The 21410-nt window shown below is 49.6% G+C and overlaps 1 protein-coding gene across 5 annotated transcripts in view; it reads right to left on the bottom strand.

Annotated features, from left to right (window-relative positions):
* The window catches only part of SRRM3 (serine/arginine repetitive matrix 3), a 98779-nt gene that overhangs the window by 14853 nt on the left and 62516 nt on the right, over positions 1-21410 (bottom strand). For 2 of the 5 annotated variants that reach the window (XM_053274979.1, XM_053274980.1), the window contains exons 13-17: positions 7665-8011; positions 7073-7288; positions 5095-5232; positions 4423-4457; positions 1187-2143 (exon numbers count right to left, since the gene is read on the bottom strand). In XM_053274979.1, the coding sequence (XP_053130954.1) occupies positions 1710-2143; positions 4423-4457; positions 5095-5232; positions 7073-7288; positions 7665-8011 (1170 nt within the window). In that variant the 3' untranslated portion in view covers positions 1187-1709. Of the gene's footprint in view, positions 1-1186; positions 2144-2169; positions 3582-4422; positions 4458-5094; positions 5233-7072; positions 7289-7664; positions 8012-21410 lie in introns of those variants that run through there. The other 3 variants (XM_053274983.1, XM_053274981.1, XM_053274982.1) reach the window with 3 other exon arrangements.

A 21410-nucleotide genomic window follows, 5' to 3' on the forward strand; every position in this document is an offset into this window, starting at 1 on the left:
CTCAATACTGCTGGTGGATGATACAAAGAAGACCAAGTTAATCCTGTCCCAAATAATCCCGACTTCTTGGGATGACGCTTCTTAGGCCCATTGGAGTGATCTGTCTGGGACTGGATGTCTTTCTGTTTGTTCCCATGGGATTCGATTTTATCCCCTCGCATGCAAGGGACACGTGTGTGATCCAGCTGCAGAGGAAGCAGGCATCACATTGGAGGCCTTCTCGGGAGCCGTTTGAAGCGGGCAACTTCCGCCCTGAAAGTTTCTTCATAGAGGACCAAGACTCAGTGGCTCAAGGCCTTGACAGCGCACGGGGTGCAGACTTTAAAACAGCTGCTTTTCATGGAGTCCCACAGACGGTGCACTTGGCTTCCCAGCCTTTCCAGTCCGGACATGATGCCGCATCCACAGGGAGGTGAGTGGGACTGGCTTACAAGCCATGGGCACTGTTTGACCCTACGGACCTCTGTACCCAAATGATGTGCCTCGCACTGCACGGTGATCTTTTCAAGGTGCAGAAGCAGGCCACCAAAAAGACTTTGCACCTTTTTTATGAGATCAGAGTCCTCCCTCCCTCTTTCTTTCTTATTAGATCTCTTTCTCTCTCTCAGATATTTCTTTGTCGAGATCAGACCTTTCTTGATCAGATGTTTCTGAGATCAGATCTCTCTCTCTCTGATTTATTTCTGATGAGATCAGATCTTCCTTCCTTCCTAGATCTCTCTCTCTCTCAGATATTTCTTTCTGTCAAGATCAGACCTTTCTTGATCAGATGTTTCTGAGATCAGATCTCTCTCTCTCTGATTTATTTCTGATGAGATCAGATCTTCCTTCCTTCCTTCCTTCCTAGATCTCTCTCTCTCTCTCAGATCTTTCTTTCTGTCAAGATCAGATCTTTCTTTCTTGATCTCATGTTTCTGAGATCAGATCTTTCTCTCTCTTTCTCGGTTATTTCTTTCTGATAAGATCAGACTTTCCTTCCTTCCTTCCTTCTTCCAGTGCATCATTCCATCCCTTGAGCTCCTTAGATATCTCCCTACACCCACAGCCTCCTTTCAGATTTTTTTTAAAATTCCCGCCCCTGCGAAACTGCGCCACCATGTCCCCACCCACCCACCCACTGTGTTCCAGTTCCGAAACAAAGAGTTTCCCCAGCTAGGGCAGGAGTTGGAATAAATAAATAAATAAATACATCAAATAAATAATTTTTAAAATAAGACCCTCAAACCCGAGGAGGTGTCTTCCGTGAGCTGTTTGTTCAAATAAATAAATAAAATCAAGAGGGTCACTCTTTTCCCCTCGCTGAAATCCCAAGTTCCTTGCTGGAGCTGACCTTTGTTCTTTTGCTCTGTCCACCTCACTCAACCCGAGACATGTTATTTCCTCCAGAGACCTTCCTCACCTTTTGTGGGTACATACTAGAAGGTTAAAAAAAGAAAGACAAAAGAACGGAGACTATCATGCCTCTCTCCAACTTGAGCCACTAGATGCTTGGTCTTTACTGGGAACATCTGGAGACGATCCTCCACCAGTCAGCGGACCCAATTAGAGCCATCATTTCCAACAAGAGTTTCGATGTCACACCCTGCTTGTGGACTTCCCAGAGGCCACGGTGGCTGGCCACTGTGGAGAACAGAATGCTGGAGGTGGTCCGATCCGACAGGGCTCTCCCGACACTCCGATGCCCACGATGCTGCCTTTGGACAGGCGACTCAGCAGTTTCTCCTCGTGCAGGCCTTACCCGTGAATTTCCCGATGCCCAGACTGAAAGGGGGGACCAGCAGCCAGGCCCTCATCAGTGGGACACATCCAGCATCTCCAGAGACGCGAGGAGGAGGCTCCAGATGGGGCGGAGGAGGAACGGAGGCTGGCACAGTTGGAGGAGAGATGGGCATGCCTGGGAGGCTGGGCTGGAGAGGCGGCAGCTGGGCCGGCTTGCTCCAGCGCCCGAGCGGACAGGGCTCAGAAGCCGGCGCTCTCGGAGCTGCTACGGCTGTCGTAGCTGGGGCTGCCGCTGGGGCTGCGCGTCCGGCTGCGGCTGCTGCTGTAGCTGTCGTAGCTGCGGCTGCGGCTGTACGAGTAGCTGCTGAGCGAACTGGAGGAGGACGGGCTGGGTCGGTAGTAAGGGATCGGGCGCTTGCGGGCGCTGGAAGCAAAAGAGAGTCCCCCGTTAGCGGCCGTTGGGTCTCCGGTGGGTTGGGTCTCCGGGGGGGGGGGTCTGGCTTCAGCACTGAGGGGGGCCATGAGCTGATTTGCGTGCAATGCAGGGGAAGGGGTTGTTTTAAAACATAAAGCATGGGTTCCCGGAATTGGGTCCCCCAGGAGCTTTTTCCCCATGGCGGCTGATTGCAACTTCGCCACACATAAGCAAGCTGGAGCGGGGGGGGGGGGAGTTCATACGAGGGGACCCTGTGCAGCAAAGTCTCGTGCCCACTGGGCAAAGAGGCACCTTTTTAGAGTGGTGATTCTCTTGTATGTAGCAAGGGGAGAGCAACTGGCCCTATCCGTCCCCAGCACAGCAGCCCTGGTGTCTGCCTTGTGTTTCCTTTTTAGATTGTGAGCCCTTTGGGGGCAGGGAGTCATTATTAAAATTTATTTATATCTAGATCAACCGCGTTGGGGACTTTTTCCGTTGGGGAAAGCTCTGGGTGTGTTTGGATCACAACTCCCATCATCCCTTGTCAAAGGCCATTGGGACTGAAGGTGATGGAAGCTGTGACCCATCACCATCGGTGGGGAGGGGGCAAGTTTGAGAGCCCCTGACATAATGCAACAGATCCTGGGATGTTTTGCATCCTCAACGGGGTGGTCTGCTTGACATAGGAAGACAGGGAGCTGCCTTTTAAACAGTTTTTAATATTGTGTGAAATTATATTTTAATGTTTTAACATTCTAATTTTGTTTTAATTTATATCTTATTGTAAACCGCACAGAGACATAAGTTCTGGGCGGTATGCAAATGTGCTAAATAAATAAAATAAAGATAAACCCTACCGAGTCAGACCATGCATCCATCTTGCTCAGTATTGTCCACACTGACTGGCAGCAGCTCTCCAAGGTTTCAGGCAGGTGTCCCTCCCAGCCCTACCTGGAGATGCTGCCAGGGATGGAGCCTGGGACCTTCTGCATGCCAAGCAGATGCTCTTCCACTGAGCGATGGCCCTGTCCCCTAAGGGGAATATTTCACAGCAGACTGTGCTTACGTGGAGTCGCCCATCCACATGCAAACCAGGGCAGACCCTGCTCAGCAAAGGGGACAATTCACACTCACGACTACAAGATCAGCTCTCCTCCCCAGATTTGTAAACAACGATGCCCCACAGCAGCAGGGGGACTTTCCTTCTATTGTGCCATGGCAAAACCTTACCATGGTTCCTGACAGCCACACACCCTTCTGGTCCGTCTGGGTGGACCTGCCATAAAGACTTGTTTCTCCCCACCCCCATCTCAAAGGAAGCCAGACCCCCCTCAGTATTGAAGGCGCAGCCCCTCAAGTCGTTAGTCCTGGATTAGCCAGCTAAAAGGATAGAGCGTGAAAGAGTTCATAGTGCTTGCATTTTGCTCGGGGCATCGAAGAGTAAAAGCTGCAGGGAAAGAGATGTTAGGGGTTAGTTAGAGGGCAGGCTTGGCACAGACCCATCTCTCCCCGCCACCCCACTCCTGAATTAGTTGGGGGATTTGAGAGAGTTACTACAGAAGCCTCCTCTGTCCCACCCTCCGTCTTGTAAAGACACCTTCTCTTTGTTGTTTGGCTATTTGTCAATGGGCAATTCCAAGGGTAACGGAATCAGACACGTTACTACTTTGTCAATGACTGTAGCCATAAGCAAAACTTCAGGTTGATATTATATCTACTCACTGGTAACCGGCTGAATATTTAGATCGTATGTTTTTACCTAAGTTTAGGAGAGCACTGACCCTTGCACGTTTGAATGCCGTTCCCTCTGCACTCTTAGGACGGGAAATATAAACGAGTTCTGTATGCGTTGCGCCGTTGCCCTTGTGGCTCAGGGGATATAGAGTCCGTTGTTCATGTGATTCTCTATTGTCAATTCCCAGTGGGTATCTCTAGCATTAACTTGAAACTTTGCCTATGGCTACAATCATATCGGAAAAGTGGCACTGTGCCTGATTCCGTTACCCTTGGGATTGCCCATTTCGAGGCCGCAGGTATGTGCCACAGCACATTTACTGGTAGCTATTATGGAGTGGCTGATTCCCACACTCCTTTGGCGCCAGGGAGGTGCCCCTCCCGCACCGCACCCCCCCCCACCCCCAGCCTCTGGCTTCTTTGCCACAGAGCATGGCAAGCATGACTGACAGGAAGAGAGAGGAAGCGACGGAGACAAAGCTAAGTCCTAAAAGGCCTCACAAAGTGCTGGAAGCAGGGAGACACTGCGGAGTCCTAGTGGAAAGGAAAGTTACCATGGTAACCCGCTTGATGTTTCTCCAGGAGGAACCTTGAGACGGGATGGAAAAGGAGAGGTTTGCATCATTAATGATGGCGGAGGAGGAGGAGGAGGAGGAGGAGAGGGAGACAGGCAAACATGCTGTACCAACAGATGAGCTGAGAACTGGTCACTCCCCTATGCTCAGAAACTCGATAGGTGTTCTCACAGGAGCCCGAAAATTCACTTCTCCCCTCTCCTCCTAAATTACATTCAAGTTTTTTAAAAATTTTCATTTTTACGCTCATATTCCACAGACCAGGGCTCTGGAACCCAGCAGGCCTGGCCTAGAGTGACCTCACGGAAGACCATCCAGTTCAGTATTGTCCGCTCGGACTGGCAGCGGCTCTCCACGGTCCCAGGCAGGAGTCTTCCCCAGCCCTACCTGGAGATGCTGCCAGGGACTGAACCCGGGAGTCCCTTCTGCATGCAAAGCGGATGCTCGGACACTGAACGACGGCCTCATCCCTGAATGAACATTTTAATCATTCCCCAGACATCTAGAGACGTAGGAAGCTGTCTTCTACAGAGTCCCACTGATCCATCTAGCTCCCCATATAACCCCAAATCCTTTCCCCAACATCCCCTTTGTGATAGTGTCTCACATCTTCTGTGGAGCGACGCGGGCCGCTGAAATCCTCTGATTTACCTAGTAATTCTTCTCGGCTCCATAAAGCTGGGAGAATCGCGTCTCCTCTTCCGGATGGGGGAGTAGCTCCTGGAGCGACGGCGGGCCCGGTTCGGCTCCGTGTCGCTGTGACGTGTTCGTGGCTCGTTGTCTTTCTCTCTAGATAATAAAATAAAGCAAAGAAGACACACCCCTGCCTTTTAGCTGTGAAAAGCCCAGCTGCACATGACATTAATAATTTTCATTGCAAGCTGTTGCTGCGACTTCTTTTTTGAGAACAGCAGCAATGGAACCACTTAGAATCTTAGATATTTCCGAAAGAATTGAAGAGTCATGATCCTCATGGATGCATAACTGGAGCCACCTACAAGTGAGAGAGAGATACTGGCGGACTTAGGAGAACCCAAAACCTAAAGCGGGGGTGGGTGGGAGACCCTCCAGAAATGCCCCAATGGAACTCACTGGAGCGGAATGTTAATGGATGCAGGGGCCACCTAACAGACAACCAGGTGGGCGGAGCTAATTGAACTTAGTAGCAAAGTGCAGGGGGCGGGGAAGGAACTTTTGCAGTTCTTTGGCTAACTTCTGATCTTTTCGCCACGCTCAGGCTCAGGTAATACATGCACAGGTCTGTACTTGTCATGGAAGGAATGCAGCCATTTGTTTCAAAAAGGAAAGGCCACATTTCCCTCTCTGCACATCAGGACCAAAATAATCTCATAGACCAGGGGTAGGCGACATGCGACTCTTCGGCTGTGGCTGGACTACAGTTCCCATTATCCTCAGCTGTAATAAATTGTGGCTAGGGTGATGGGCCTTGTAGTTCAGCAACCACTGGAGAGACACACGTTGTCTACCCCTGTCATAGACAGTGAACTATCACTTCTGTGTCCAGAAGAATCAGCCTTCGTCCTGCAGTATCACAGAGTGGAAGTGTTTCCCCCCCCCCCCGGTGCTGAAACCAGGAATTGTGGGTATTCATCTTCCCCAAGCTGACAGCCCTCCTGGTCTCTGTGTGGCTTGCTTCTTCCTGCTTTCCCCATTCTCCAGTATTTGGAAGAGGGAGGAGGGTTTTTGGTCACTGCTCTCCTCTACTCCCTGGGTGGCTTCATCCTAAAGCCAGCTCATTGCCCAAGTCTTCTGGCTTGCCCTTTCTCTCCCCTTCAGTCTCTTTGACCTGTCTCTCAAATACACCCTGGCATGGCTGTCAATCCCACGCCTGCCCGCTACCGCCACAGGGAAAAAAACCCCAGCTCACAAGAGCCCGTCCCCGGGAGGCCAGGTCATTTCCAGCTCATCATAGAGACCTGCTACCTACTGAGTCAGACCCTTGGTCCCTCTTTCTCAGTATTGTCTACTCTGACTGCAAGCAGCTCTCCAAGGTTCCAGGGGAGATGTCATTCGCAGCCCTACCTGGAGATGCTGCCAGGGATCCTCCACGCAAAGCAGAGGCTCTACCCCTGAGCTCCGGCCCCATCCCCTAAGGGCAGAGCTGTTCGACTTCGGCCCTCCTGCAGATGTTGGCCTACAATACCTATAATCCCTGTCTATCGGCCCTGTGGCTGTGGATTATGGGAGCTGTAGTCCAAAAACAGCGGGGGGGGGCCTAAGTTGAGCAGGCCTGCCTAAGGGGAATATCTACCCTGCTGTTACTCCTGCTGAGTAAAGAGGCACCTTTTAAATGGGCAGATCTCTTATTGTAAGCAAGGGGAGAGCAACTGGCCACCTCCGACCCCAGCACTGTTGCAGGGGGCTACCTCATTTTTCTGTTATTTATTTTTCTTTGAGAACTTGGGCTGAAGAGCGGTCTATAAGGAGTAGTCGCAGCAGCAGCTCTCATATGGAGCCTCCCATCCAAATGCAAACCATGGCAGACCCTGCTCAGCCAAAGGGACCGTTCCTGCTCGCAAGCATCAGGCCAGCAATCCTTTCCCTGCGCCCCCACTCTCTCCCAGAGGCACCTCCAGGCTGAGTTGGGTAGGGGCGGCAGGCACCTCACCTGCTGGTGGTGGTCTTTTTCTGCGACCCCGACCGTGTCCGGCTGCGTGCTGATCTCTTGTCCCGGGAGCGGGAGCGGGATTTGGACGGGGATCTGCTAGAACTCCAGGAGCTGCTCCGGGACAGGCTCTTCCTCCGCTCGGGGTTGTGTCGGGAGTGCTTGGCCGGAGCTGGAGAGCAGCTGTGCGGCCTCCCCCGCTGATGTCTGTGCTTGGCTCTGAAAGATGGAAAGGGCCAGGGTTGGGGATGCTGAGTCCTCTGAGGCCCCGATGCACTCCTACAGAGCTATGGGCCCTCCAACATGGGAACATAGGCAGCTGCTGCCTACAGAGTCAGACCTGTGGGCCCATCCAGCTCAGTCTTGTCTACACTGACTGGCAGCTGTCCCAGCGTGAGACCTGCATGCCAAAGAGACACTCTATCCCTGAGCTGTGGCCCCATCCCATGAAGGGGAATATCTCAGAGCAGGCAGCATGCACACGTGGTCGCCCATACAAATACAAACTGAGGCAAACCCTGCTTGGCAAAGGGGACCATTCATGCTCGCTGCCTCAAAGCCAGCACTCCACCCCACCGCCAAACCGGGTGCTTACGTTTTCAGGTACAACCCGTGGTTCTTCTCGGCCCCGGCTGCTGCGTGGTACGGATGCGATGAAGCGGACCCCTCTGAATCACTGCTATAGCCTGTGTGGCTGACCGAGCGTGGAGACTCCTTGGGGGCAGAGACCTTCGCCCTGCCACGGCCTTTGTGCTTATGCGTTGATGCGGACCTGGCGTGGCGCCTGCGGGTGCGCTTGTCTCCTCCCGAGCCTCTCCCCGGCGATGTGGACCGGCGTGGGGTCTTGGGGCCGTGTTTGCTTCCTCTGCCATCTTTGGAGTGGGGTGAGGGGGCATCGGGCTTGACATGCGTCCTGGCCAAAGGCGATGTGGGATCCAGCCTCTGACGGGAAGAAAGAAAAGGACGGAGAGAAGGAGAGAGAAAAGAAACAGAAAGAAGGAAAGGAGAGGTTTTTAACAGAAGCCTCCCCACCAGCACGGAAAGCTGCAAGTCACAACGGAGATGCACAATGTTTGAATAAGGCAAGCTACACAGATACTACTCTGCACCTCACTCCTCTCTTCAACCTCTCGACCTTAAACAACGCAGCTCATGCAACTTTCTGGCATGCAGAACAGAAAATGAAACCGAAACCAAAACGAAAGCAGAAGGGAGGAGGATCCAAAGGGGGACGGGGGCGGGGGGAAAGCAAACAAATAAACAGAAAACACCTGGGGGGGGGGAACAAAAGTCTATGTCCTTTAAAAATATATGATGTTGTTGTTTTTTAAATGAAAAGGGCGGGGATGGGGAAACCCAAAAGAGAAAAAAGGGGAGGTGGATTTCGGTGGAGGGCAGGTGATGATGGGGTGGGTTTGAAGAAAGGGTTTGAAGCAGGGATTGGGGAGAGATGGAGTTCTTGGTGGGCAGGGGGGAGATGGGAAGGGGCTGGGTGGTGGTCATGGAGTAAGAGCGGAAAGGGCAGGGCATGGAAGAAATTAAATCTGAAACAAAAAGAAAACTCCACAAATATCATCAGTACTGTAAAAATAATATAAAATAAAATGTTTCTGAACTTTTCCTGGGTTTCCAACCTGTGCAGAGCCTCCATCAGTGTTCTATACTCTTTTTCATTTCATCTTATAATTTTTATTTTTTTTATTTTTTGGTTAAATTTCCATATTATTTTTTTTTAAAAGTTCCCTCCTGGTTAACGTCCCACTTACCAAGAAAGTGGCATTTCCTCCTTTAGTAGGTAAGGTTTGAAGAGAAGGGAAAAGTGGGGCAATATAAGTGCATCGTTAGATTGACAAAAATGCAAGAGAGAGAGAGAGAGAAAGAAAGAGAAAGAGAGAGAGAGAAATTAAAGGGGAAAAAACCGAAACCACCCTCGACTCCTAGGGCCTCGCAGTGGACAACGGGGGAGAAGGAGAGAGAGAGAGAGAGAGACAGAAAGACATCCTCTCTCTAGGGAGGGTCAGGGGAGCAGGGTCTCTACCCTGGGAAATAGTATCGATGGGTCCCTGAGTCTTAGCATTATCATCCCAATCAGGGTGCAATAAATAGCGCGGTGGGTTTTACGAAGGGCCTATCAGGGATATTTACAGATCTGCATCCCGTTAAGGCTGCTGTGGCCTGGAGGAATAGGCAGGGTGGCCAATGCACCCCACGCTTTGCTGTCAGGTGATTCTGTTTAGGATTGGGACCTGGGGGAAGCCAAAAACAGTCATGTGCCCCAGCTCATTAGTTCTGTGAAGCTCGGCCCGTAACAGCCTTGACTCCTCCTCTTAAGCGGAAGATTCTACTCGTCTCCGCCCCTGATCTGGAAGATCCCATCCTATCCTAATCCTGCCCCTCTCCCAGAAGATTCCGTCTTAGCCAATCAGATCCCTCCGCCCTCCAGACCCTCCACTCCTGCCCTCTCTCTGCCTGCTAGCCACACCCAAAGGGCCAGTATCATTGAAATGAAATGTGTCATCCTAGGAGGCTATAGGGAGTCTGGTTGCAAGTGCCAGCCACGGTTCCTCTCTGCTTACAACCCATTCTCCTTTTGCAAAACATCTCAGAGTGCAGCAGAAAAGGTTTCCATGGCCACAGGAGAAACCCTTAAAACACTGGAGTAATCTAACCTGGATTTATGGTTATGACATGGAAGGAAGCTGATATTGACCCTGCGCTCCCTCGGATTTCAAGCCCCTTGCTAGGGAAGAAGCATCAGGACATTGACAGATGTTTTGGGCCCCATGGGGTGAGAAATAATCCACGTCTGCCTTGCAAACCTAGACCCGCTTATAAGCTTACACTGGTTTTACACTAGCATAACCAGAGTGGCAGGTTTTCCCCAAAGCACCCTGAGGAGAGGGTGCTGAGGAGCCCGTGTTAGTGACCACCCTTCTCATTGAATGAATCATTCCCAAAGTCCTTTGGGAAGAGGAAACGATGGCTACGTCACAGCCATTCCCTCTTCCCAAAGGATTCTGGGAGCTCTTAGTCTGGCGAGCAGCGGGGTAGCTAACAGACAACCATCAGCTAACAGAAAACACGACACGGCAGTTCCCACGACTCGCCTGTCCTCATGGCGGGATGTGGGGGTAGGATCCGGAGATGGTGGCATGGGCTGCCCCGCTGAGGGTGAGGGGTGCTGGTTGGTAGTGCACCCCACAGTGAAAAGCACCCTCAAGGAGGGAAGAAAGCAACACGCTGAGTGGGAAGGATCTAGGACCTCCGTTCCCCACGGTGCCAGAGCTAGAACTGAGCAGTTGTGTTCTGTCCACACGGGCTGCTCGCGGCCAAGGGCTGCTTGCCTGCTGCCTCGCCTCCCCTCTGAACTGCTGCTCACCTTCTGCCTCACTTTCCCTTTCCCCAAGGCCACAGAAGCTCGGAAGCCTCCAGGAGGCTAAGGGGTGTCTGCTCGCTACGAGGTAGAAAGCTGTTGCAGTGACAGGCGCCTGGAAACCCCAGGTTCTCATGACACCCCGTGGGAGCCCGCAGGGTCACTGGTGCTGCCGATCTCTGCCAGTAGCAGAGATCCGGTTGGCGGGACTAGAGACAGGGCCTTTTCGGTGGTGGCCCCTTTGGCTTTGGAACGTCCTACCCAAAGAGCGTCGCCACGCTCCCTCCCTCAGTGTTTAAAAAACAAACAAACAAACAAACCCAAACCACATATTTTTAAAGAGGCTTTTTAATGTTTTATCTGCTGCTGATATCTGGTAGGTTCTTTAGTTTTTATAGTCCACAGCTATTAATAATTTTTAATCTGAAACTTAAAAAAAACAACCCACCCTATAATTTTAAATGTGGTTTTAGCCTGGTCTTTTAACTTGTTTCACTGTAGGTAAAGTGTGCCGTCGAGTCAGTGTCGACTCCTGGCGACTACAGAGCCCTGTGGTTGTGTTTGGTAGGATACAGGAGGGGTTGACCATTGTCATCTCCAGCCAAGTATGAGATGATGCCTTTCAGCATCTTCCTATATCGCTGCTGCCCGATACAGGAGTTTCCCATAGTCTGGGAAACATACCAGCTGGGATTCAAACCGACAACCTCTGGCTGGATAATCAAGGCATCTCCCCGCTGTGCCATTTGGTGGCTTGTTTAACACTAGCAATCTTTTATTTTACATGGCATCTATTGTATTAATGTTGTGAGCCGCCTCGAGCAGTAGTGTGCTGGACGGTACTGGAGGGACGGGGCATAAATATTCTAAATGAATGAATGAATAAATCAAATTCCCCTCTGTCAGGACGTGACCTGAGTATCCCTGCCGTCGTCCTCCTCCTCCTCCACCTCCTATTAAATTTTTATATACCAATCCTCAAGCAAAGTTCTCAAAGAAAAATAAACAATACAGTCCAGTGCACACTTCCTGGGAAGTAAATTCCACTGAACGTGGTGGGAGTGACTTCCGAGTCAGGATGCAACAGACCTCGCTGTCTTCTATGCACCATTCAATATCCCCATGGATCCCCAGGACAGTTATGATTTCCTTCGTATTTAAAATATCGATGCCCTGTTCCTCCTGGAGCCTACTGCGCAGGGCAGCATGATGGGAGCTGGAAGCGGACCTCTGCAGAAGGGCTGCAGTTTGGAACCCCTGGCCCAGACAAATAACCCTGTTCACGTGTTTCAGATACACGTGGATTCGCACACTTTATGGCCTTTCCTTTATTTTGCTTTGGGATGGAGTGGGAACCTCTTCCTTGCCTTCACATTTTATCCAGACGCATAATGCTTGTGGCGATGCCAAGAACCCACCAATAAACTGGACCACAGAACTATATCCACACGGTGCATATAGTGGCAATGTTGCCTAGTGGTCAGGCTTGTGGGGGGATGTCTTGTTTTTGGACCACAGCTCCCATAGTGTCTGGCCACTGTGGCTGAAGGCTGGGGATGATGGGAATTGTAGTTCCCAAGGGACTCTGAGACTACCCCAAAACTTGACTTCTGCAATGCGCTCTATGTGGGGCTGCCTTTGTACGTATTCTGGAAACTCCAGTTGGTACATAATGAGGCGGCCAGGTTGGTCTCTGGGTCATCTCGGAGAGACCACGTTACGCCTTTACTGATGGAGCTACACTGGCTGCCGATAGGTTTCTGGGCAAAATATAAAGTGCTGGTTATAACCTATAAAGCCCTAAACGGCTTGGGCCCTGGGGATTTAAGAGAACGCCTTCTTCATTATGAGCCTCACGCATTTGAAAACCTGCCTCTTCACCCAAGCTTTTTCAGTTTTTTAAATGTTTAGGTTTTAATTTCTCTTTGATTTTAAATTATCTAAACTGTTTTAAATTTTTGTTTATGTTTTTAACTTGTTTTTATGTTATTGTTAACTGCCCAGAGACAAAGGTTTGGGGTGGTGTACAAATCTTAATAATAATAATAATAATAATAATAATAATAATAATAATCACCCCAATAAGTTTCCCAAGATCGCTATCAATCCTGCCCCGAAGCACACACCAAGGATTGCTACCAGAGCCTCTCTCCACTGTGCTAAAGGTCTCTGCCTGCTATTCCACTACATTTCAGGTCCCCCCACCAAACTTTTTTAAAGAAAAGAAAAGAAAAATAATTGAGCATGGTTAGGAGAAATATTTAATCTTACGATAGTTGTGCATATAGAACAAAGCTCCAGGCAGGCAGCCTTTGGCAATATATATACCCTCCAGTTCAGTGGTTAGAATTGGGGCAGGAAGGTGGGACTTTGGGATGGACCTCACTGGCATGACACCGAGCAGGCTGTGCACGCCACAGAGAGAGCTGCATGCGTAGTTACACCCATGAGCATGAGAGGGGAGGATGCGTCCCACCCCATGATCCAGAGACTTCACTTCTAGAGAGCTGGACATGTGGTCCAAGAAGGGAAAATCTAGTTGTGTATATATATAGACTACTAACACTGTTTTAACAAGGTGTCTTCTCCAAAGACAAACTGACACTGTGATTTACTCAGGGGCTAGGAAACCAGGATTCTTCTGGATAAAGAGGGATAACTGAAATACACGGATCTATACTATTAAAAATGGATTGCAATTCCTTTCACAATATATATATTTTAAAAACCCTATCCTGTTCCTCCCATGAGCCCAACCAAATGCACAATGCCAGGATTCGATCTACCAGGCACAAGCTGTGTACGGGAGCTTGAGATCTCGAGACTGCCTTCAAATCGCAAGAGCTGCAATGAAAGATTTTGCCTGGGTCATGAGCCACATTGGGGCCGATGGCAAGGATCGATGCTGACCGATAGCAGCCCCGTAACCGGCGGCCCATAGGGCTCTGGCTGTGCCCAGTTGGCTGATCTACCCATCCAAAGCATGCCCAACTAAATCTGAAGAGAGTTAGCAATCCTGCTAGATATTCATATACCTACCAGTGAGACAACGCTATGCAGGCTTCGGCATGAATAAGAAAACAAAAGTAAATCAGTATGTTGGACTAACACGTTAACATTCCCACCACCAAACTAACTAGCCACATTACCACTGGGGCCTTGGGAAACAGCCTTTTACCAGAGCTGCCGGTAGGAGGGCTTTGCTTAAAGGAGTCCGATTCACGCTGGGAGGAGTGGAGGGGACAAGGCAGTTCATATCTGGTGTCTCTTCCATGCAAACATGCACCCTTTCCAAGTGCGGTCAGTAATCTCGATTCCTGGGAAGACCCGACTGACGGGTTTGGTCCGCTCCCGACCCCTTCTCTAGACATCGAGACAGGGCGACCTCAAGAACCTATTGGCACCTAACTGTCTTATTTCTGTACCCCTCCCCACACAGAGAGGACCCTCTCTGCCTGGTTTTTGGTACGCAGTGTTGGAGACTGCAGATCGCCAGCATGAACTTTTTTGGAACCTGATTTGAAATGGGGTCTCGGCTGGCCGTACACAGGGTCCGACCTCCCAGCATCGGCTTCCCTCAGGCGCGACGCTGCCATTTAAATAAGCCCCGGGAGCCAAGGGGATTTCACCCTCAAGCAACCACCTTAGCTCCCGATGACTCATTCAGGCCCCAGCTGTGTTACTGAAGACAGCGGGAACCAAAATGTCTAACTAGGGTTTTAAAAAACCGGCTTCTGTTTGTTCATGATGACGTTGTTGTGGCTGACAGAATCCGTGTGTGTGTGGGGTGTGTGTGTGTGTGTGTGTGTTTGCGACCCCCATTGGTGCCAGAAGGGACCTGGGGAAAGGCACGCAGGGTAGACAGGCATTTCGGGAGAGTCACTTCTAACGAGGGCCAGCTGGCTTAGATAGATCGCCCGTGCATGGGAGCATCTAAGGATTCCTTGAACGGGATGTCTCTTTGGGCACAAATCAAAATGTCTTCACTGTCAAATCCCCCCTCTGATAAACAGTGTGAAGTGGGGGTGGCATTGCAAGGGGGAGTCCGATGTAGAGTGTGGGGGCACCGAGTGTACAGATCTCTCTAGGCTCTAGGGGATTTGTGTGCCCCCCACTGGCAATACGCCCTGGGACGGGTACAGGAAGCTCCCTCCTAAGCCGTGACATCTCCAGTGACATCACAAACCTTTAGGCCTCATGGAAGCCCCAGGTCGTTGGGGACCATTTTGGCCCCATTTTGGTTTGGGCTCCAAAACGAATCCCCAAATCCACCCCCTGAACCCAGGATTCCTAGAGTTCAACCCCCAATTCTAGGCTCAAGAAGACATTCCCCTCCCAGTTGTGTGGCATTGGCCTGGATGGGGGATTTTGCCTCACCCTGAAGCATGCAGTTTGGCTTACTCATGTGAGCCTTCACTGCTGACTCCCAAACGTCAACCACGTTACTGGGAGTGGACAGCAGACGTGCACAAGGAGGAAAAAGAGATCTTGAAACCAGTAGAGGATTGACAGGGAGGGAGGGGATGGTGGCACTTTCTTTTGCCTGTATCTTGGTTGTCAATGGGTAGCTTCAGATATCACACAGAGCCATGGTATATTTCATCTAATTGTGGTTGATTTATATGTCCGAACAACAAGCCATGGTTTATTTTAAGCCGTCAAAGCTTGATCTGAATCCAAAGTTGTAAGTTGGTTGCTTTGCCACAACCCTAGTTCTGTGTGACATCCGAACCCGCAATCATGGTTTAATCTCGGTTCGTTTCAGTAGCCCCACCCTCGCAGAGCTCTCATGTAGAGGGACTGCTGTTCAGTCCAAAGCCTAGATAAAAGGAGCTAAGGAGAAGGGGGGAAATCATGATGTCGTGAAAGAAACCAAGATTCGGATAGTGTCTGTAGCACTCATCCAGCTTTCTTAGATAAACCTTTGTTTATCTAAGGTTATAAACCATGGTTCTCTGTGGTAATTGAGCTTACCCAATGGCACATGTGGACAGTAAGGAGGACAATCTTTGGGACCAGAGGCTGAACTGGGACCAGCCTGAGCCTGTAGGCCCAGTCTGTCTACTCTGCTCCACCCTCCCTCGTTAAGACATAAAATGCTAAGGAGGACGCAGGTACTGTCACAGATGATGCCCAAACAACCCTGGATGAGAGCCGTGAGCTAAGAAAGGACACTGAGGTCCTTCTCATGAGCGTTGAAAAGTGCTTCTGGTGGGTCTGCAGAGAGAGCGGGCTTAGCCGGCTCTCCCCACAGATGAGCATCCTCCAAGCCCTGGGCGGGCGGCCGGATCGGCTGCTCACACAACTTCTTTGGCGGGCTAGTCACCAGAGAACCACCGGGCTTCACCCTCGAGCCCGGGGTTCTCACGATGGGGGAAGACCGGGCTGGGCTCCAGCTTCCCCCCACCGTGAGAAGAGCCTCACTGAGGCTCTTCACAGGATTTGTGAACAGCCATAAGGGGGTTTGCAGGGAGAGGGGTTTTGACCGGCTCTCCCCGCAGACGATCACTAGGCCATTGCTGGGTGGGTGGATCGCCTGCCCAGGGCGGCAGCTTTGCTTGGGCGCTCCTGCGCCCAGCCGCAGCTCGTCCGGCAGCTCCAGGGATCAGGTGAAGGGAGGTGCCGCTGTGCGGTGCCCCGGCCCCGGAGCCCCAATAATGCTGAGGGTGTGGTGCATTCCTGGGGTCCCCCCTCCCCTCTCCCTGAGTGTGTCAGCCGCGGCTGCAAGCAGCCGCGGCGGACACACGGCCAAAAAACCAGGGGTAGCGGAGTGCACGCTCTGCTAACCTCGTTTAAGGGGGAGGGCATTTAGGCGGGCTTGCCGCCGGGAGACAGGAGACAGTTCCCGTTGCTGCACACGAGTAGCAGGAAGCCCGGTTTCTGCTGCTTGCGTGAATCGCCTCCTTGTTTCCAATTTATTGTGGCTGGGAATGAAGTAGTTCAGCAGCCGCTGGAGAGTCAAGGTTCCCTACCCCGGATTAGAACATCTGTAAGTTAGATGCCAGCCGCTGTGTGTGTGTGTGTGTGTGTGTGTGTGTGTGTGTGTGTGTATGGTCAGGAGCTGAGCTGGCACTGACGGCACGGCGGCTTCCCCACTCTGGGCATTCAATGCACCGTCACAAATGCCTGCAGAGAGCCTTAATGATTATAATTAACTCTAATTATTAAACTGCAAGGGGAAATGACTGATTTGGCTGAAGTCGTCCGGGAATCACCCGAGGGCTTCATCCAAGGGTTAGCTCTTGAGATTCTGAAGTCTTAGGGATGACAATATGCTTTGATTCCGCAGGGAGAAACCAAAATGGGGTCACTCCTAATTAACTGGGGGCCCAATCTGTCCCTCCCACCCCACCAGGAAGTCTCCCATGAGAACCCTACAGCAGTGATCAGGAGCTGTGCAATGGAGGCCACTGGAAGTGGTCACCAAAATGGAACGGCTGCTTCCTATTCTTGTTTGGAGTGGATATGAAGCAAATTTATGGAGGTGACGTCTGTTAACGGCTACTGTTCCTCATGGTTATGTAGAGCCAGAGGCAATGTACCTCTGAATGCTAGGGGCTTCATTTATTAGTCATATTTTTATACCACCCTCCATCTGGTTTGCGCTAGAGAGGATCTTGCTACACTTCGAGATTGCAGTGAACCAAGAAGGTGAATGACGAAAACAGTGGTAGGGAGGAACGTTGGAAGCATGTTTCACCGACATGGTGCCAAAAATCTTCCTTCTAAAGTGTAAGAACAGCCAGTCCTCAGAGGACTCCATCTGCTGTGTTTCTGCATGAGTCACTGTCCTGGATCATTCGATGCAGAGACAAAGCGGAATGACTGAATCTCTGCATTGAATGATCCAGCCATGGCCGCGACAGAGCAAAATCACCAGCTTCTCAGCAGAGGCTGACTGGAAAGCGGGAAATCCAGGGCAGTGACTCATACAGAGAGACGGTGAGGAGACACCTCGGGCGATGGGTGTTTGGAGACTCTTGGGAACTGATTGCTCATTTCACTCATTGACTTCTCACAGCCTGCTAGCTGTTGTCCTGATGCTGCAGCTGCCTGTTGGGTATGCTTTTTGTATCCTGAAATTTCCTCCAGCGTTTGGGCAGAGAAGAAGGCCAGTATGGTAGCCGTAAGCCAGGGGTGGCCAAGCTGAGTCTGCCTAGCTGTGCTGGACTACAACTCCCATCACCCCCTTCTACAGTGCATCACAGCAGGGAGCGATGGGAGTTGGTAGTCCAACAGCAGCTAGGGAGAATCCGCTTGGCGACCGGTTCTGTAAGTAAAACTTGGTGGCTGGCTCCGACATGTGCAATGCCAGTCCCCACTTGGGAAATTTGTTTTACTCTGCTTAACACACTTCCAGTTTCCTGCAGAATTCCTTAGATGTTTGGCTCAAACAGAATGCCAAATCCACACCTGGCTGGCAAGTTTCAGTGACAGCTCTGACTGCAAAGATCCTTTCCCCATCTTCTGCAAAACCAGTCACCCCGAAGCCCACACAGAACCAAAGCGGGAATGCTTTTATCAAACGGACAGTCCCTCTTTTTAAAGTTATCCCTGGATGGTGATAATTAAGTGGGCCTGTTTCATTAGCCGGCTACGTTAAAAATAAGAATAAGACTAAAACCACACAGAGGAAATCAAATCAGCTGACATAATCGTACCATTTATGGAAACAAAAAACACAAAATCAAAGAGCTGAAAACACACAGAAATGCATTCTAACAACAGAACGAGGAAGTTTTTTGGAAAGAAAAAGATCAATTTAAATGGGGAAGAAAAGAAAAGAAGAGAAGCATGATTTTGTAGCTAACTGTAAAAAAAAAAAAAGGAAAAAAGGGAAATTACGATAAAAATTGTACAGAGCCACCAAAAAGAGACAAGCGTAAGGAGAGAGAAGGAGAGAATGAGAGAGAGAGAGAAAGAGAGAAAGATAGAAAAATAACATTTAATCAAAACTACGGTGCTTTTCAACAGGCTGATCTGTAGAAGTGAACGTGCGGAGGGAGACAAATACCTACCTTCTGTTTGGTCAGGAATGCAATAATAAAAAAAAGAAACAATAATCTCCACATTTGGAGGGCAGAATGGGAAAAAGACAAGGACTCTTTAGTAACGTGTTTCAGACCCTTTTGCTAAATAAACTTTGCTTTGCTTTGAGTTTTCTTTCGGTTCAGTTTTGCCTTGGTCAATTCAGGCAGCCATTATTATTATTATTATTTGGTGTTTTGTTTTATTTTTTAAACCAGTTTTTTAAATAGCAGCAGCCCTTGGAAAAGAAAACAAAATAATAAAAAAGGAGTCTATGTCACATTTAAAGTTTTTAAAGGAAAAAAAAGTCCCAAAGAACATGCAAGAAAAGCAGCGGATGAAGGCAGAAAATGTCTCAAGAGTTGGGATTCTGTTTGTATTGGGAAAGGCTAGGAGAGACCCCTTCAAGAGGGAGGAATTTAGAGTGTGCACGAGATAGAGAGGAAGGGAGGAGAAGGGAGAGAGGGAGAGTGTGGGAGGGAGAGAAGAAGACAGAGAAAGAAAGAAAAAGGAAGGAAGAGAGAGAGAGAAAGAGAGAGAGAGAGAGAGAGAAAAGGAAGGAAGAGAAAAGGAAGAAAGAGAAAGAAAAAGGAAGGGAGAAAGGAAGAAAAAGAAAGGAAGAAAGGAGGAGAGAAAGAAAGAGAGAGAGAGAGAGAGAGGAAGGAAGAGAGAAAGAAAGAAAGAGAAAGAAAAAGGAAGTAAGAGAGAAAGAAAGAGAAAAAGAAAAGGAAGGAAGGAAAGGAGAAAGAGAAAGAAAGGGAGAAAGAGAGAAAAAGGAAGGAAGAGAGAAAGGAAGAAAAAGGAAGGAAGAAAAGGAAAGAAGGAGGGAGAAAGAGAAAGAAAGGGAGAAAGAGAAAGAAAGAAAAAAGAAAGAAGGAAGGAAAAGAAAAAGGAAGGAAGGAGAGAGAAAGAAAGAAAGAAAGAAAGAAAGAAAGAAAGAAAGAAAGAAAGAAAGAAAGAAAGAAAGAAAGAAAGAGCCATAAAGGAAGCCAACCGGCATGAAAAGATGAAATGAAAATTGACAGTTCAATTTAAAAGGGAAGTCAGCTTTATCTTGACATAATCTCAAGACTATTCATATTTTCCCAGCAGGGGAAAGAAAAAATATAGAGCGCAATTTGTTTTTCATGAAGGTTTGTCCAGCATGGTGTAGTGGTTAGAGCAGGGGCTGCACAACATTGCCCCCCCCCATCTGTTTTTGGACTACAACTCCCCTCATTGCCAGCCACAGTGGCCAACATTTAGGCATTATGGGAGTTGTAGGAGAACATCGTCTGCAGGAGGGCCAGAGTTGTGCAGCTCTGTGTGAGGGTGTTGGACTGGGACTGCGGAGACCCGAGTTCAAATCTCTGATTAGCCATGAAACTCACTGGGTGACTCTGGGCTGGTCACTTTTCTCTCACCTAACTTACCTCACAGGGTTGTTGTGAGGATAAACATAACCATGGACATAACATAACTCTTGGAGGAAGAGTGGGATATAAATAGAGTGAATTAAACATAAACGATAATTTCATTGGATGGTGACATTTTTAAGGAAAACCCTCTACTCAACATGAGTCACTCAGAGACTGTTCCATCTCTTAAGGGGGATATCTTACAGTGCTTACACGTCGTCATCCATCCAAATACAAATCAAGGCAAACCCTGCTTAGCAAAGGGGACAATTCATGCTCACCACCACAAGAACGGCTCTCTTGGCCTAGAATTGCCAGAGCAGGAAAAGCAGGGAGTAAGAACCACATGGGAATCTGGGTAATTTTGTTCTTTGTTCAATCCACACAGCTGTCTTCCCTTTTAAATTTAAAAACTAAACAGACAACAAAGTCTGGAAGGATTAAAGAAAGATGTCTGTGCATTTCTTAACTGGCCAGGAGCGTTCCACATTAACACAGACACAAAACCATTTTTTTTTAAAGAGAAGAAATTAAAATATATAAATATACACCGAACTATGTATATATTCCAAATCCACACGACAACAAGGGGGGGAAGAAAGCAAAAAGAGAAATATATAGTTTGCATTTCTGTACATTACAAAAGGGGAGAAATTGGAAAGAAATTTGAAGACCCCTGACCCAAAGAGTCTCCCCCACCCCCGTTCCCACCCCTTCCCCTGCTTCCGCTGAGCAAAAAAATGGAATGTTATATTACCGGGTTTCGAACGGAAGGCTAAAGAAAAACACAGAGCGGAATTAAAACTAATTCTAAAAAAGACCCTCTTGTAGGAGAACATGGGCCACAGTGGTTAACAAAAGGAAGTCTGTTTATTTGGTCCTGCCGTGGGGAGGGAGAGGGGAGAAAGGTGGAACAAGGGATGCCTTTTGTCTGCTTTGGAGTTGCGGAAATACTTTCTGCTTAAACCAGAATAATTGCCCAGACTTTGGAGAGCTGGGGCACACGGCTCCAAAAGGCAGCTTTAGAGTGCGTGAGAAAAAGACACCCACTCTCAGAGGAGTGTGCCTTCTGTGTGCCTGTGTGAGTCACTGTTCTGGGTGGAACTCTTCTGAGGGCAGGTGAGCCTGCATGGGGATGATCCAGTCATGACCCATGAGGAAACAAGACAGCATCGCCTATCCCGGTGGAGGCAGGCTAGAAAGAGCCGAGCTGAGAGCAGTGACTCATGCAGGGATGTCAGCCAGCCTCCTCTGAAGGCAGGTAACCCTAGGGAGCTCCAGGACGGAATTATCCGCGCCTGATTGAGGCTGACTGGCACGAGGCGAACCCAGAACAGTGACTCCTGCAGGAGACTCCCCTGGAATTGGATCTCTGTGCTGCATCTCTGCCTCAGGATCGATTTCACAGTCCAATCCTACTCCGTGCAGGAAGTGAGGCAGATGGATTTGCCTCCCCCAGCGGAGAAAGATTGGCAGTGCCAGAGCAGTAACTCATGCAGAGTCACAGCGGGCAACTTCAGTGGTGGTCTCACGGGCACCTTTG

This window comes from Hemicordylus capensis, chromosome 12, assembly GCF_027244095.1.
Source record: "Hemicordylus capensis ecotype Gifberg chromosome 12, rHemCap1.1.pri, whole genome shotgun sequence".
NCBI classification, from domain to species: domain Eukaryota; kingdom Metazoa; phylum Chordata; class Lepidosauria; order Squamata; family Cordylidae; genus Hemicordylus; species Hemicordylus capensis.